Below are 15484 nucleotides of genomic sequence, written 5' to 3' on the forward strand. Positions count from 1 at the left end.
TAACACTACAAATCAGGAAAGTGGGGAGAAGAGCAGAAAAGAAAAAAACAAACTGAATTCAAAATTGCTTTCAGATTATTATTATTATTATTATATTAATTCAGATTATTAACATTATCAATAAGAAGCTTTAAAAAGAAACATTAGAAGAATGTTAGAAGAATTAGAAGAATTTATCAGCTGATAAATGGGGTATTCTTAAACATACATCACAACACCTCAAGAAACCAAGCACATAATCACCTAAATACCTTTGTGAGGGCAACTGCACCTTTTACAAGGCAAAACACTCCTGGCATCTGCATTTGGAGCAGATAGTTTCACAGGTGGTTTTTAAGTGTAATCAAAAGCACAGCTGTGTATGTTACAAAAAAGGTGCAAGTTTATTTGTGCAGACATGTCATATTCTGCATGTCATCACCTGCTTTATCAGCAACCTCCTGAACTGCAGCACAAACCAAAATGTCTGTTGTGGGCAGCAGACAGACTGCTCATGAGAGAGGTTGGCCTTGCCTCTTCAGCTCCAATAAATGAGCACATTTCTCTTCAAGTGCTTTTCTTTTAACACCTACATAGCTTAAATTTGTTTCTTCTCTCATTTCATGACATGGCAACGTTGCTGAAATGCTAATAAGTTGGTAGTGCAACTAACTCAAGTGCTAAAACTCACTGCTAAGCAGTCCCTACTTTAGCTTATCCCAGCAAGATGCTAATATTAGCTTTATGTTTGGTAAAAATTACCAGACTCAGAAGCAATCCAGTTGAGCCCTGTGTCTCAGTGGAATTTACAAAATTTCCCCCAATATTTTGTAATCAAACATTTCTTTATTTTCTGCACAGTTAACATGTGCTTGTCTGAAGTATTTCTAGAAGGTTTGCACAAAATTGGATTTATAACCCACATTAATATCCAGAAAGCTTTTACATGCCTGTTTTTCATAGAAGGAATAAACACTATAATTCTGCTGCAGGCAAGAGTGTAAAGAGACCTTTCCACACAACAAAGTAAAGGTAAGAGCAACCCTCCATAATCCAGAGACTACAAGAACAATCATTTGAATGATAGCATGGTTCAATATAAAAAATAAGTTATAAAGCTTCCTTCATATTTGGACACCAGTGGAGTCCCAGAAACAACAGAAATTCCACTGTGATCTCACAGAGAAATATTAATAAAAGACTGGAGCTCAAATTCCCCTTTCCATAGCACAGCAAGAGTTCATACCACCACACTGCTCAAGGTCAGAGGTGAGAACGGGCACAGAACTGTGAAGGAACCTTGTCTGACAGATACAGTGCCACACAAGAAGAGATCTGTAAGCTACCTTTAGCTCACATTTCCCATAAGTGATGATGTAAATTACTAATTTGCAACAGAAAATCCTGGACTAATGTGAGCAATGGAAATAAATTCTGATCAGCAGCAGCTCCCACCACACACTTGCACAGAAATACATACCCTGTTACAAAACCCAATTTATTATTTCTAACCCTAAACGCTCCTCATAGAGGAAACACGTTAAAATTGTAAAAGTTCTTAAATAACAAAAATGAAAATTATTCCTGGTACAAACTCAGGCGAACAGTAACTATCACAGCACAATGAGATATCTGTTCTTACCTTTGCACTTGCTAAAAACCCCAGAGATATGGCCACTCTGGCTCGCAGGTCTGGTCTGTCCTTGGGCCACACATAAGACAGCATTGCTCTGATAATCTTCTTGGCATCTATCTCCTTCAGCTAGAGGGAAGAACAAACAAAGCCATGGCATTATAAAAGGACCCCAGTAAGCAAAACAACAGTATAAGTAAGAATTAATTTTATATATTTGGATCACTTCTGTATTTTAACTGACAGGCAACAGCCAATTCACAATGTTTTAGCCTAGGACTGCATGTTCAAATTTCACATTTTGAGATTTAAGGTCTATATCCATGACACGCTGTTAAAACAGATGAATTGTATTTACTCACACATCCTCAAGAGTGCAAGTCCAGCTAGCTGGAAATGGAACACAGAGAAAGCCACAATTCACCATAGCTGAAATGCTCCACAGAAGAAATAAACTGAGCCCTCCTTTTTATCTCCTCAAGATTTCTGTACAAAATACAAGGGCTTGATATTTCTCCTTTGGAAGCTGTTTTAACACAGCACAGAAACACGAGGAGGGAAATGCCAAAAATAAATGATGAAGTAACAAAAAAACGAAGGCAAGAAGGAAGTCTGAGGACTCTGCAACAAATGTAAGTAGTTTGGGGAACAAACTGCTTCAATTCAGTGAGTCATAACAGAATACAGTATTTTTAAAAAATCACTAGCATTATAGCAACTCAAACGAACCTTTCAAACTGAACACTTATGCTGATACGTAAATTGAACTGAATATAAATTTCAGCTCAGATGATCTGGTTGCATTACTACAAATTTAAGCATTTCCAGCAATCACTTTCACAGATTTTGATCATCTTATAACCTTTGCAGAGAACTGAGAAACACTCTTATTCTGCTTGTGTCTTATCGAGAATGTTTTCAGTAACCCAAAGGGAAGTCCTTCCATGTATGCCTAACAAAGTTAAGATCACCAGCAAGGAAATGATTCTACTGGCCTTAACTCAGTTTCCACTGTCACCACTTCATTTAACAGAATGGTCCCTGAAACTGGGTGATCAGGCTTCACGAGGCAGAAGGGGCACAGGGCCACACGTTAGCTACACTGATTATGTCAATTTAATGATTCAAATAGATTCTTCTTTTCCAAACCTCTAACTTTGCTCTGAATAAAACTAGCATTTTGAACACAAATCACTCTGAGAAATATTAGGGGGTTTAGTTCGGGGTGGCTTTGTTTTGGTGTTATTTTTTTGTTGGTGATGGTTTTGGTTGATCTTACAGAAATGTAGGTTATTTTACAGAAGGATAGATGTCTATATCACTTACATTTGAGATATATTCCACTAAACTCCCAAGCTAAATGTATTAGCTGAGGCCTAAACCCTGCTATCCAACCAAGACTAACAGCACAGACAGTAATGTACAGCACAAGTACCAACAACTCCGTTTTCTGTGATGGCTACCCTGGGGTTAACTTGAAAGACACCAAGGTTATCTGAAGCAGAAGGGATGGCGGCAAGTAGCAGCTAATCTCTCCATTTCAGACAATATTTTATAGTCAGAGAAGGTGGGGTGGGAAACAAGAAGTTAGTCCACATCTTTTAAAGATGCCTTCTCATCTAGAAGTCAGTAAAAAAAAGGGGGAGTTTTACAATATATTTTAATGTTTCCCTCACTAGCTTGTGTGCTTTAAATGCTCATTCCTTGACTTAGAGGATAAAACAAATTAGAAATTCTCTCGTAAGGTCAAGTGTGAATGAGCAAGAAAGGAGAGTTCTGTTAAAAGGTAAGATTGCTGAGGCAACTGGGGAAGCCAATCCTACACATGTAAGCTTTAAAATCACCAGAAAATTCACCTCAGTGTTTCTAGTCTAGGGGAAGAGATAATGCACTCTGTGAACAGCTGCAATTGCACTGGAGCTTTACACAGTATAAGCACATGTCAAACGACTTACAAATCTTCCACATAGCCATTTTTTAGAAGTGAAGAAAGGACACAAAATGGTTTGTTGTGTCCTACCCCATTCAGGAGACAGAGGTATCTGCTGCAGCAGACACATGAATCTTTCCATTTCAGCCAAGGATATGCATAAGTAGCAGTTCAAACACTTGGAAAACATCTTTGATCACCACTTACAGGTTAAAAGGAAGTTAAAAAATTGTAACACATAAACACAAAAGATACTAGTTCAACCAGAGCAGTTCTAATTATATGTTGCTATTGGCTAGTCAGACTTTGCACAGAAAAGCTATTAAAAAGAATGAAATACATTGGCTGCAAACACGGAATCCATTTCCTTTTCTTCATGGCTCTGAACGGTGACAAAAGTAAATCTGCTCAGAAAAAAGTCAGAAGGCAGCCAGTCATTTGCCAAAGGCCTTGCAAAGGAACAAGAAATATCAAAGGAGATGCAAAATGCACACATATTACATCAAAGTTTACCATGAAATAAATGTTACTGTTGTACAGAAACATGAGTTGAAAATGGTTTAAATATGCAAGGGGCAACATTAACAACTAAAATGAGCAATCTATTTAATGGACCTAGGCCCTTTTTTGATTTTCTGTGGTATGTAAAAAGGTTAAGAGATTAATTTATTTTACCTCCTTTTAAGTGACAATAATGTTTTGTATTTTCTTCCAAGGCCTATTTCTACAGAAATAGAAGGAATAGTTTATAAATCTAATATAGCAGGGAGCAAAGAAGAAAAGCCTTTTCTCTTTTTGAACACAGCATGTTTTTAAAACCCACCACCAAAAACTGAAGACTATTTGCAAAGGAATGAGCACTGACTATCTTCCTGTCCTCCTGACTAATCCTATCCAGGTTCTGGACCTTTTAAAATACCTGAAGAGGGGAAAAAAAAGTCATCATTCCTCTTTACAATCACCAAGATTACTGAGTATTGCAAAGCTTTCACTGGGCTGACCCTGTGACTTTATGGATAAAGCCTATGCCAGGATGATGAGCTATCAGAAGCACGATGGAAGAAAATAGCAGGTTGACTTGCATTTAAGCTGTCATTGCTGAGGAATAAAAAAGATCCAGTTCTGGCTCCCTGTGTCCTCACTCCCAAAGCTCTATCATGCTCTTTATTGTACTAGCACAAGCTGTCTCACAACTGCAGGAGGTTATTCTGCAAACCACTAACAGCTCACTTGCTTCCTCCCCTGCTTTTCCCCTCCCTGCAGCACTCAGTTGTACAGCTCCAGTCCACTTCTCTCACCACCCCTGGAGCTCATGGAACACCTTGATGAACTGATGCAGTTTATGAAACTGGCAGAAAACTGCTGTTACAGTTCATCGCAGGGTTTTGCCTCAGTAAAGAGAGTCAGACACACCTGCAAATTCAGGAGCATGAGAAAAAGCATGGCTGAGAAATTAACTTTTTTCATTATAGCTAGAGGCATTTAGAGCATGTTTCAGCCCATGCCATGCAGCTTGCTGGGAGTGAAGCAGCAGTAGTTGTTTGGGAAGGAAGAGGCTGTTCCCACTACTGGACACGTTATTTTCCAGCTAGATCACTTCACACCAGCTCACTGTCTGCCCATGCAGTGACTTATGTAGCAAACAACAAGGTGAGGAAGGACGCAGGCTTTTTTTTTAGTTGCCATATCATCTTACATAAATGTCAAACTAGGACCTGAATTTTCCTTCCAAACTTTTTCCCCAAAGTTCTTAGGTCTTCTGTCCTCATACTTTCCATCAGCCACTGCTGCAAGTAAGAATTAGTTTGTAAAAACACAGATGTGTAAGCTTCCCTCCTAGCTACTTGTGAGATGAAGGTAACATGCCTTTCCTACTCCGCATTTACTCTTAGTATTCAGTTCTGTATCCCCTGAAGCTTCTACAAAAGGGACAATTTCAAACACCAGTCCCAAAGTCAGTTTCCAGGATGCAGTTGGGTCAATCAAAAAAATTTTGGAAAAGAGGAAGGTGCAATACAGGTGACATGTACATCATCACCTGTAGTTTTCCTGAAAGCATCATCCTAGGGGAAAAAGTTCTCCTGTGGTCACCTGGGTGCCAGCACTTTGCTGCACTGAGCACAAGTGCCTGTGTACACAAGTGCAAGAACTGCACTTGCAACATCAGATTCCCTTCAGCTTTGCTGAGAACCTCTTGGCTTTTGCACCCAGTGTTACTCTCTCTTTTGTCCACTCTTCACACATTTCATCTCACCTACAGCTAAGTTCTTGCTGCTTTCTCCTAGGCAATCCTTCACAGCTGATGTGCTTAGTTAGACAACAGTCTTAACTGACCATGTCCTATATTAACTAGATTACAGCTCCATGTATTGGAACAAAAAACTCAGGGGATTGGCTGATACACGAACAGCTGCAAATAATGAGTGAGTGGAGAATGCCACTTGAATATTTACACTGCCTAGTAGGCTAAAAAAATACCAGCTGGCAGCAGAATTTCTGGCTAACATATTCCTAGTGAATTTTCATGTCAAGGAACATCCACTGTTCCTTAATGTTACTACTGCTTTGGTAAACAGAACCTTCCATTTCCCTGTGACCAGAGATACCACTGATACTTAAATTCCTGCATGATGCCAAGCTGTAGACCTTTGAAAAGTAGTAACTCCAAAGAAAATACCTGGTAATTAAACACCTACTACCTAAAATGATTAAACAGATTTGTCCTGGAAGGTGCCCATCATATGGAAGGGGTTCAGTTGACAAATGTCTGCTGGCTATGCCTTAGGTTATGAAATTCCCTCTTACTATCCAAGCGTACCTTTTGGTGGCAACTTTCCTGACTCTGCCTCTAGCACAAACAGGTTTGGTTTCAATGAAGGGACAATTCTTGGATCAAAATTTTAAGAGGAAACCCTAGGTTTAACTTTTCCATTTCTTTACAAATCAGGTTGCAGGAAAGACATTGTCAGAGCAGTTAAGCACAAGCAAACCAGCCCTGAAAGACCTGGATTCTGCACTGAAATTTCAGTTTGTCATCACCATGATCTTTACAATTTTAGGAAGAACCCATCCAAGCTTGAACAAGTTACAAACATCACAGAATCATCCCGCAAATACACAAAGCATCAGAAATAAGTCTGCATGCAAAGTGAGAAAATGAAAGTTAGATAAACTCAAGAGCTTTCATTTTGCCATTTTAATCATGCCGAGTTTATACTGTTGTTAACCAAAAGCTTGACTTCTTTTCTAATTGTAATAATTTGATCTAATAAAAGATACTGCTTCTCCTTACATAACTATCGTAATGATTTTAACATATGCTTCCTGAATATAAATGCAGTCAAAACACATCAGATGCATTAACATTAAACCCAAGTAAAAATACATGCAGTGTCATTACTTCTTTCCTCTCCTCATTTCCAAGTGCAATTTTACCAGCTGATGCCCTAACTCGTATCCACAACGTGATTTCTACTATCCTGAATGACAAGTTGCAGGGAAGCATCAGTCACAAATGAGAATAACAAACCTTACAAGGGAACACACTTTCTGTGAGAAACAGCTAACATAACACAGGCCAATTTCCAAGAACTGTATGACACCAAGACTGTATTTTTAATGAAACCAGTGGAGCACTTCAACTCTTACTATAAACATTTGATAATTTAAGAGCTAGTAAGCCCACATCCACAATTAAACAGTATTTACTCTGCTACAGCATTCACATATGCACCGATAGTTTTTCACAAATTGTTGCTTGGGGTCTTCAGCATATTTTTTTTTGTGGGGGCGAGGGGGGAAGCGGATCACTTTTTATTTAAAAAGCAGTATTAATGAAGTAATTTTTTTACCCCTTCCTTTGGATCTGTGTGAAGTCCTCCACCTGCATGTCCATGCCAACACATTCTCTTTTCTGTCAGCTGCCACCTCGGGAGGATCTGTGTGAAAATGAGAAGTCAATTTGCAAGATCCTCAGGAAACATTCATGTAAAAGTCAACAGGAAGAACAAGCAGTCTGTTCCTCCTCCCTCATCCTCAAACTGTCTCAGCTTGCTTTATTACAGGAGATTACCTCTCTCTAAACACCTTGCCTTCTTTAAGGAAACAACAGTAAGAAAGGGACTATAAATCTGCAGTATAGTAAAGACCATGTTCCAAGCAGCTTAAAGATAACAGAGCCTTCAATATTTCAATTAAAAGGACACCTAAAAATGGAAAAGTGAACTAAGGAACACTGAAAAGAAAATGAAGTTTTGGAGGATAACTGTACTTAGGCATATTAACATATACAGTAGAGCACATTTAAGCAGTAATACCCTTTCCATGTACAGAAAGAGTAACTTTACTTGCGGGCAAAACAAATAGATAAATCCATTTCACACTTCTCTTTCCTATCAGGATTGAGAATGGCCTCCTGGTACCATATCACAGGTACAATTTCAGCCAGTACAGAGTCCCTGCTGCAATCCATGTACAGGTGCAGTAAGGAAAAGCACCTGCTTTTTAAAAACAAATACTCACTTCTCTTAGCATGTGGCCAAGATTCCCTGCTAAATAAATATAGAGAAAATTTCTGAATTGCATGTAGGAGTACTAAAAAATAACAACTCCCTACCACCAGGCATTTCTCCAAGATCAATTTCAGAGTGCCTGCCACAAACAATAGACACACTAAAGCTATTCAAAAGGAGTTTGCATTTTGTTTAAAAGATTTGCTACATGTTGACAATTTCTGGGTTCATTATGTAAAATCAGATCTCATAGGAATAAGAGTCCGACATCCTGGCACTCAGAGTGGTAAGAATAAATTTCTACAGTTTCTTGATATTCCACAAACTAAACAGAATTTTGAAGTAATAAAGCCCTACAGACTCAGGGAAAGCTCACAGCTCACTGAGATTTTCTGTGCCTGACAGCATGAATCTATGTATCAACATACAAAACCCACATTTTTAGGAACTGTTCTTTGTAAGTTCTTGTACCATCATTAGTTTCTAGAGATTCAAAAAGATTTCTTGAGAGGAGTGCAACAGTCTGAAGATTTTCAGCAATATAACCTCCTTTTCTAGAGGCAGAAACTCAACTTGTCATTTAACTTGCTACACTTCAAAACTGTAAAGAGTGAAATTAAAAATAAAACAGACTAAACTGAAAGATGCCCCAAGGGCTTGAGTTTCCCCTGACCTGCAAGTAGGAAGAGAAACAATTTATACCTACCTCTGAAGCCTCTAATAAAGGCCTTGAATAATCTCCTCCCAGACTGTGCCATGATCTTTGCTTGCAAATTGGTGGAACCTACAGAATAAAAAAGGGAAAAAAAAGTGAGAATAGATTCATGCAGAACATGCCCTTCACATTCAGAGAACATTCATCTAGTTTATGTAAACAAGCATAACATGGAAACAAGGCAGATGGCTTTGTTTTTTAACAATTGACCACAGAAAAAGAATACTGGTGGGGAGCAGCTGTAAAATAAATTACATTCAACCATTAAAAATGTTAAATGACAATGAACCTTTCCCTTTCCTGAATCCCCATTCCCATCAGACTTCGTTCCTTTTGTACCAGGAAACCCAAAAGTTTTCCCCTTCCTCTCATTTTAATTTTCTCTCAGGTTGCCTTCTGATTTCTTTCAAATATTCTTTTGTTCTGTGTTTCATTGTGAGTTATTCTTATGCTTATGGGCTTTGCCATTTCCAGTTCCTCTCAGCTCAGTGCACGCCACGTTTGTCTCACAGACCACAAGGCTAATCAAACCTGCAGCTCCTGACTGGGAGGCACTGGGACTATCAGCAATTACAGCATGGCTGACTAAAGTTCTAGGTAGGCAGCACACAAGATGCTCAAAATTCATAAATCTGTCAGTGCATCTTTTATAGATATTCTGCTTTTTCCATGCTACATTCATTTTCCTTCGATGGCCCGGCTGGCAGTGCTTCCCCAGTGGCAAACAGGGACCTCTCTTTTGGTTAGCAGTGATGGTGCCACATCATCTCTGACACATCCAATATTAAATCCTTTACTGCTCTCTTGCAATATTAACCAGACACCTCACACTATATAAAAATGACTATCACAGAGCAACAACTGCTCATCAACCCAGGGCAAAGGACTAATGTCAAAATGGAAAAAACACCTCAATCATAAAAAGGGTACTTTCAACCTTGACAAACAGCAGCACATCACGTATTTCAGAGCTTGCGTTAAATGCTCCTTTGCTTTTTTCCCAGGACACATGCCCTAAGTTAGAATTTGGTCATTTTTAAGAATCACTGAGGCTGGAAAAGACCTCTGAGATCATCAAGTCCAACCTATGACCTAACACCACCACATCAGCCAGACCATGGCACTAAGTGCCACATCCGGTCTTTCCCTAAACACCTCCAGGAATGGCGACTCCACCGCTCCCCTGGGCAGTCCACGCCAATGTCTGATCACCCTTTCCATGAGGAAGTGCTTCCTATTAACCAACCTAAGCCTCCCCTGGCTCAGCTTCAGGCTGGGCCCTCTCGTCCTGTCACTGGTTGCCTGGGAGAAGAGCCCGACCCCACCTGACTCCAACCTCCCTTCAGGTGGTTGTAGAGAGTGAGAAGGTCTCTCCTGAGTCTCCTCTTCCCCCACAAGTCACCACGTGGGGCCTGCTTATTTCAAACATTGTCACTATATGACATTACACAAAGAGGAAACATCAGAATTATACATTTTGCACTTGGTGGAGCTAACTGGCCTGGGTGAACTGCCCTGATGCTTCCAAGACTCAGGTTACTTGAAGGAGCTGCATTTATAAGGCACTTCATTGTAGATACACTCAGAACTTCACCGTTCCAGCACAGAGGATTCCATCTGAACTAATACACTCTCCACACAAATAGTGACAGTTTCATAAACAGAAAATACACTTTCCCTCACTACAACTCTCTCCCAGTAGATTTAAGACTACAAAGGAAAAGGAATACCTGAACCTTATTGCAATAGATAAAAGCAGCAGGTTCCTCCTTTAAAGGAGCAGGAGCAAGTCCTGCTTATTTCTGAATTTAAGACATTGTGCAGGGAACTTTAACTGTGGCATTTCTTGACTTCTGAATGCCTGACTCTGCACCATTATGTTCTTTTAATGTAGTTCAGATATGACTCTAAAGGGTGAAACAGATGTCTCATACTGATTGCACATAAAAGTCATACTGCTGAAGTGTCATGACTGTTGGTAGCAGTTTAAATACTATAAATGCAAGCAAACAACAGGGATTAAACACATTTGCACAAGGTCAAATTTACACTTAAAAGCTTCTCTCTGGAGTATGTTTCAGATGTACTGCACCAATCTAGCAGGGATGTTTTTTCAAACTAGCTGTATCAGGAAGGATACTTGGTGGGATTCAAGGACCTGTGCAGTATTCAAGTCCCACCATTAATTTTCCTGAACTTGCAAAGCAAGAAAAGATAAACAGGAAAGAGCAGAGGAAGAAAAGAGAAAAAGTGAAAATATTCTGGTATAAATACAGACTAAACTATCACCCTATGAACAATACAAACATGAGTTATGTTTAACAACAGACAACATGCTATTGCTCTGTACACACATCCTCATCAAATAAAAGCAGGATAATAAAAAGATACCTTAAGGAGTCTGCCCCATAACGTCTTACTAATACAACCCTCACATTTGGCTTGTTTTGGTAAAACATGTTTCAGTGGCTAAGCAGAAACCTCACATGCTCCACAGCACCCTCTACTACAGGAAGAGTTGCTTAGTCTGTGCTCCCCCCATATCCCCCAAATGACTTGCAGAACAAGATCCCCTATTTTCACCTGTTCTACTTCGTGATACATCCTTCCTTGCTACAATTTTCAGTATTATTAATGTCTGTTTTGACAGACAGGCATATGAGAATGCTGACCCGCTGAGCAGCAATACTTGCTCTATAAAGGGATTCTGAAAATTCAAGGAATTCCAAATACACTGTTATAAAGCATCTATCTGCCAGTAAAGGCTGTTGACTGATGGAGAGTGTTGATTAATAGTTCCCATACATCAAGCTGATCAACTACACCACTGAAGTCTAGAGAAGAGAATTTAGCAACGCACACAGACACATGAGATGATGTCTGGACAAGAAACATCAGAATAATTTTACAGACCAGACCAGGATTCAGGTAAAAAAAAGCAAAATATAAATAAATGTAATGAAAATACCTGAAACTTCTCTTAAAACCACTGCCAGAGGAAGGGTTATTATTCAATTATGTAGCAGAGCATGTTCTTAATCATATGTCCTGTGGCAGCTGGGAGGGCCAGATAATGCAAGGAGGGGAAAAAAAAAGTCTCTTCTATTTTTTACCGTTACAATAATTTACAAAGCCCTGTTTTCTACAGCTGCCAAAGTCCTCCCTGAAAGAAACTTCCCAGTGTACTTCTTACACAGATTGCTAGTAAAATATTTCTCCTTAGTCAAAATGCTGTTGCACCTTTTCAGTCAAATGCTGTTTTCCTTCCATTTAATTTTTAGGTCAAATAGAATTTGATGTCGCTTTCATTTTGGATGTGGACAAACTAATCACCAGACTAAAAAAAAAGAGATGCATAATCAACCAATTTTTGTAACACAGAAATGCCTAGAAACTTGAAGGCCAGAGACAAATACATATATATGTACACTACACACATAGCCTTAGGGTTCTAGCTCAGAAAAACTAGTGCAAATCAACATTTAGCAACATGTGGCCATTAAAACTTATCAGCAAGGATTAGCATTTCTCACATGAAAATAAAAATATTTAAAAGGAAAACAGGATTATAACTAATACTCTTATACATCACCACAATAACACTGTTGTTTATTTACTAACATCTGAACTAAGTTTCCAGGAACACCAGACAATACTGAGTACCCAGATATTTTTTAAGATATCCAAATGTATTTGGTCTGCAGCAACGTTAACTCTCACCTTCTTGTCTTGCACAAGTTTCAAAACTAAACCCCAAAAACTTCAGTCCTGCTCATCTAATTTAACAATTAACTTGACTGTAGTCTGTGACAGAACTCTGCCTGGCAGGGGCAACTGACCTAGGCAGGTGACAATGAAAAGCTGAGTCTGGAAAAGTTATACCTGGCAGGGAGAGAGAGAGAGGAGCGCAGGGAGCAGGAGAGAAAAAAGTTTATTATCCAACAGAAATAGTAGCTATCTAAGAGTTCATGGAAAGTTTGTTCACTCAGCCCTTGAGACACACTTCCTCCACTCAGTTTGAAAAACGTGTAGGAATTCCTGAAAGGCTGGGCTATTCAACTGGAGTCAACTCAAGTCTTGACTTGAAACAACAAAACAAAAGGCAAAAAAAACCACATTCACCGGAACACGTTCCAGTCTTCTCCTGCTGACAGAAAGAACTCCAACTCCAATTTCCCTTCCCCACATAACACAAAATTAGCTGTCACGTTATTCTCTATACAAAACACTCAGCACCCGCTCACAAGCGATGGCCCACAAAAAGGCGATCAAACGCTCGTAAACACCCAGGACAGCCACCTAAACAGAGCCACAGAGGGACAGGTTCAGCCTGGAGCTGCCTGAGCCCAGACGTGCCCAAGAGTTTATCAGCCACGACCAAACCACCCGCAGGGCGCCGCACGCCCCGCACCCCCGCCCCAGGCCCTCCGCACAGGCTTCCCCGCCGGGGCGGCTTCCCGGAGCGGGACGGCGGCACGGATGCCCTCCCGGCCCCCCGCGGGGCGGCGAGCGCCGAGAACCGAGCGAGGCAAGGACGGGACAGGCCGCCCCGCCTGGGCCCCGCGCCCCGCCTGGGCCCCGCGCCCTCCGCGGCCGGGACCCGCGCCCCCACGCACCTGGCCGCTCCCCGGGGCCCGCTGCCCCCCGCTGCCCGCCAGCCAGCCCTGCGCGCAGGCAGCGGCGGCCGCCGGAGGCCGCAGCAGGAGGAGGGCGAGGAGCCGCCGCTTGCGGGAGGCGGCCGCCGCCAGGCCCCGCGGAGCCCCCAGCACCGCCATCTTGGCAGGGCGGCAGCGCGGGGGGTTGTGGGGCGGCGGGAGGAGCCGCGCCCGGCCCCGCTCCCCGCCCGGCCCCGCTCCCCCAGCCCGGCCCCGCTCCCCCAGCCCGGCCCCGCTCCCCCAGCCCGGCCCCGCTCCCGCCGCCACAGCCGCACAGCTTGCCCGCCCGCCGCGGCCGCTCGGGCTGCCCGGTGGGAGCGCGCAGAACCCGCCCTCAGCCCCGCCACGGCAGGACGGGCCATCCCGGCCGAGCTGGGCAGCGGCCGAGGCTCTGCCGTGCCCTCACCGCCTCTGGAGCAGCTTCGTTCTGCCCGGACAGACAAAGGCAGCCTTGCCCAGAAACTGGCGTGTTGAAATGCGGGGCCGCTCCAGCCCGAACCCGCAGCCGCTCCTCGGGGCCGGCAGCTCCATCGCCGCGGCGCCCGGCCCGGGCCCCTGCTGCTCGGGAGGCCGCTTCCCCCAGGCCCCCGCAGCACTCGCACGCTGCCTCCACACCCAAATCGCCATCCGATGAGAAGAGGGGGCACGCATCCCTCGTGGCAGGTTTCTGGGGGCTCCCCGGAGCCGCTGTCCCGGGGGTTTCCTCAGCCCAGGGCCGTGAGGGGACAGTGTGGTGGGGACGGCAGGGGGCACGGACCGCAGGGCTCCTCAAAACCCTCCTCCCTTCTTCCACGTCCTGAGCAGCTTAAATCAAGAGCTGCCTCAGAGAACTCCTTCAGCGAACACCACCACGATCACAGCTCAGCCACAGCTCCTTTGATACAGGAGTGAGGCAGCGATAGCCTGGTTCCTAATTAAACAGCAGTTTAGGAAGAGACAGATGTGCTGTGGATTGCATTCACAATGGCCTGCCTGCTGCCACCTCATTGGCATGCAGAGCCGTGAGGAAGCAGGAAGTCTGTGTGGCATTTTTAATCCTGTAAAGATCTCTTCAAAGCTACCAGAGCTTGACTGATGCTCCTGCCTTGAGGGAGAGTCTTAAGCTCGTGTGTGGGGGAGGAAGACAGACGGAAGGAAGGAAGAGGACAGTTGGCTCAACGCTGATTTTTAATGAGGTAGGCTTTCTCTAGCCTGCGCTTTGATACGCAACTTTGCTTCTGACCCAGGATTCACTGTGAACGACAGAGGCGACGTTTCTGTCACTCTTAATTCTTCATCACGATGGCATGTGCAGAGCGTGGTGTGAACAGAGCCGCGCTGCGGCAGGCTCAGGCACACGGCTGGCAGGAAGAATCCCGACTCCCGGTCCCTACATAACGGCAAAACGAGCTGTTCGTTACTTTTTTTGTACAGACGTTTAGCACCCCTTCGAAGCCGTTGGCTTCTGAATGCTTGTCCACAAAAAGATGATCAAATGCTCATAAACGCACAGGATGGTCACCCAAACACAGCCACAACGGGGGACATGAGAAAATTATCTGCACTGAAAAATCTGCCATTACACATAAATGGAACTGAAAGTTCAGAAGAAACACTGAGCTTGCCCTAGAGGGTAGAAGCACATGATTCAGATCTCTTAGGAAAGAGCCTCCATCTTCAAACAATACTGCAAGTGCTCAAAACACTTTCAGTACAAACCCAGAGCTCTTGTTTCACTTTTCCTCACAGAGGAAAAGCTCAAAGGGAGAAAATATGAAGAAAGTTTTCCTCACTGCATGGCAAAGATGGACAGGCACATCCCAGGGGGTTGGAGCTTGAGGTCCACGGTGCTTTAAGAACCACATGGAAAGGGCCTCTCTGGACTAACATTAGACAATGGGCATCTTTTAGATCCAACTATGTTCTTTTAGCTAATTTCAGGAGCTGCCAGACACTGACCCTACTAAAAGCCAGACCAGGTTCTCTTTGGTCACAGCCAAAGGCACTATTATCACACATGGCATCCGGCAGAGGTGAGTGCAGGTAACCACAGAAACCACCACAATGCTCCCTCTTCTATGA

At 42.9% G+C, this 15484-nt stretch overlaps 1 protein-coding gene across 1 annotated transcript in view; it reads right to left on the reverse strand.

Moving 5' to 3' along the window:
• ABCB7 (ATP binding cassette subfamily B member 7) overlaps positions 1-13555 on the reverse strand; it is a 34218-nt gene extending 20663 nt beyond the window's left edge. The window contains exons 1-4 of the mRNA XM_051630040.1: positions 13385-13555; positions 8760-8837; positions 7394-7480; positions 1622-1741 (exon numbers count right to left, since the gene is read on the reverse strand). Coding sequence (XP_051486000.1) covers positions 1622-1741; positions 7394-7480; positions 8760-8837; positions 13385-13543 — 444 coding nt within the window. The 5' untranslated portion in view covers positions 13544-13555. The remainder of the gene's footprint in view (positions 1-1621; positions 1742-7393; positions 7481-8759; positions 8838-13384) is intronic.
• Between the last annotated feature and the right edge of the window lie 1929 nt (positions 13556-15484).

This window comes from Apus apus, chromosome 12 (assembly GCF_020740795.1).
Source record: "Apus apus isolate bApuApu2 chromosome 12, bApuApu2.pri.cur, whole genome shotgun sequence".
Classification (NCBI taxonomy): domain Eukaryota; kingdom Metazoa; phylum Chordata; class Aves; order Apodiformes; family Apodidae; genus Apus; species Apus apus.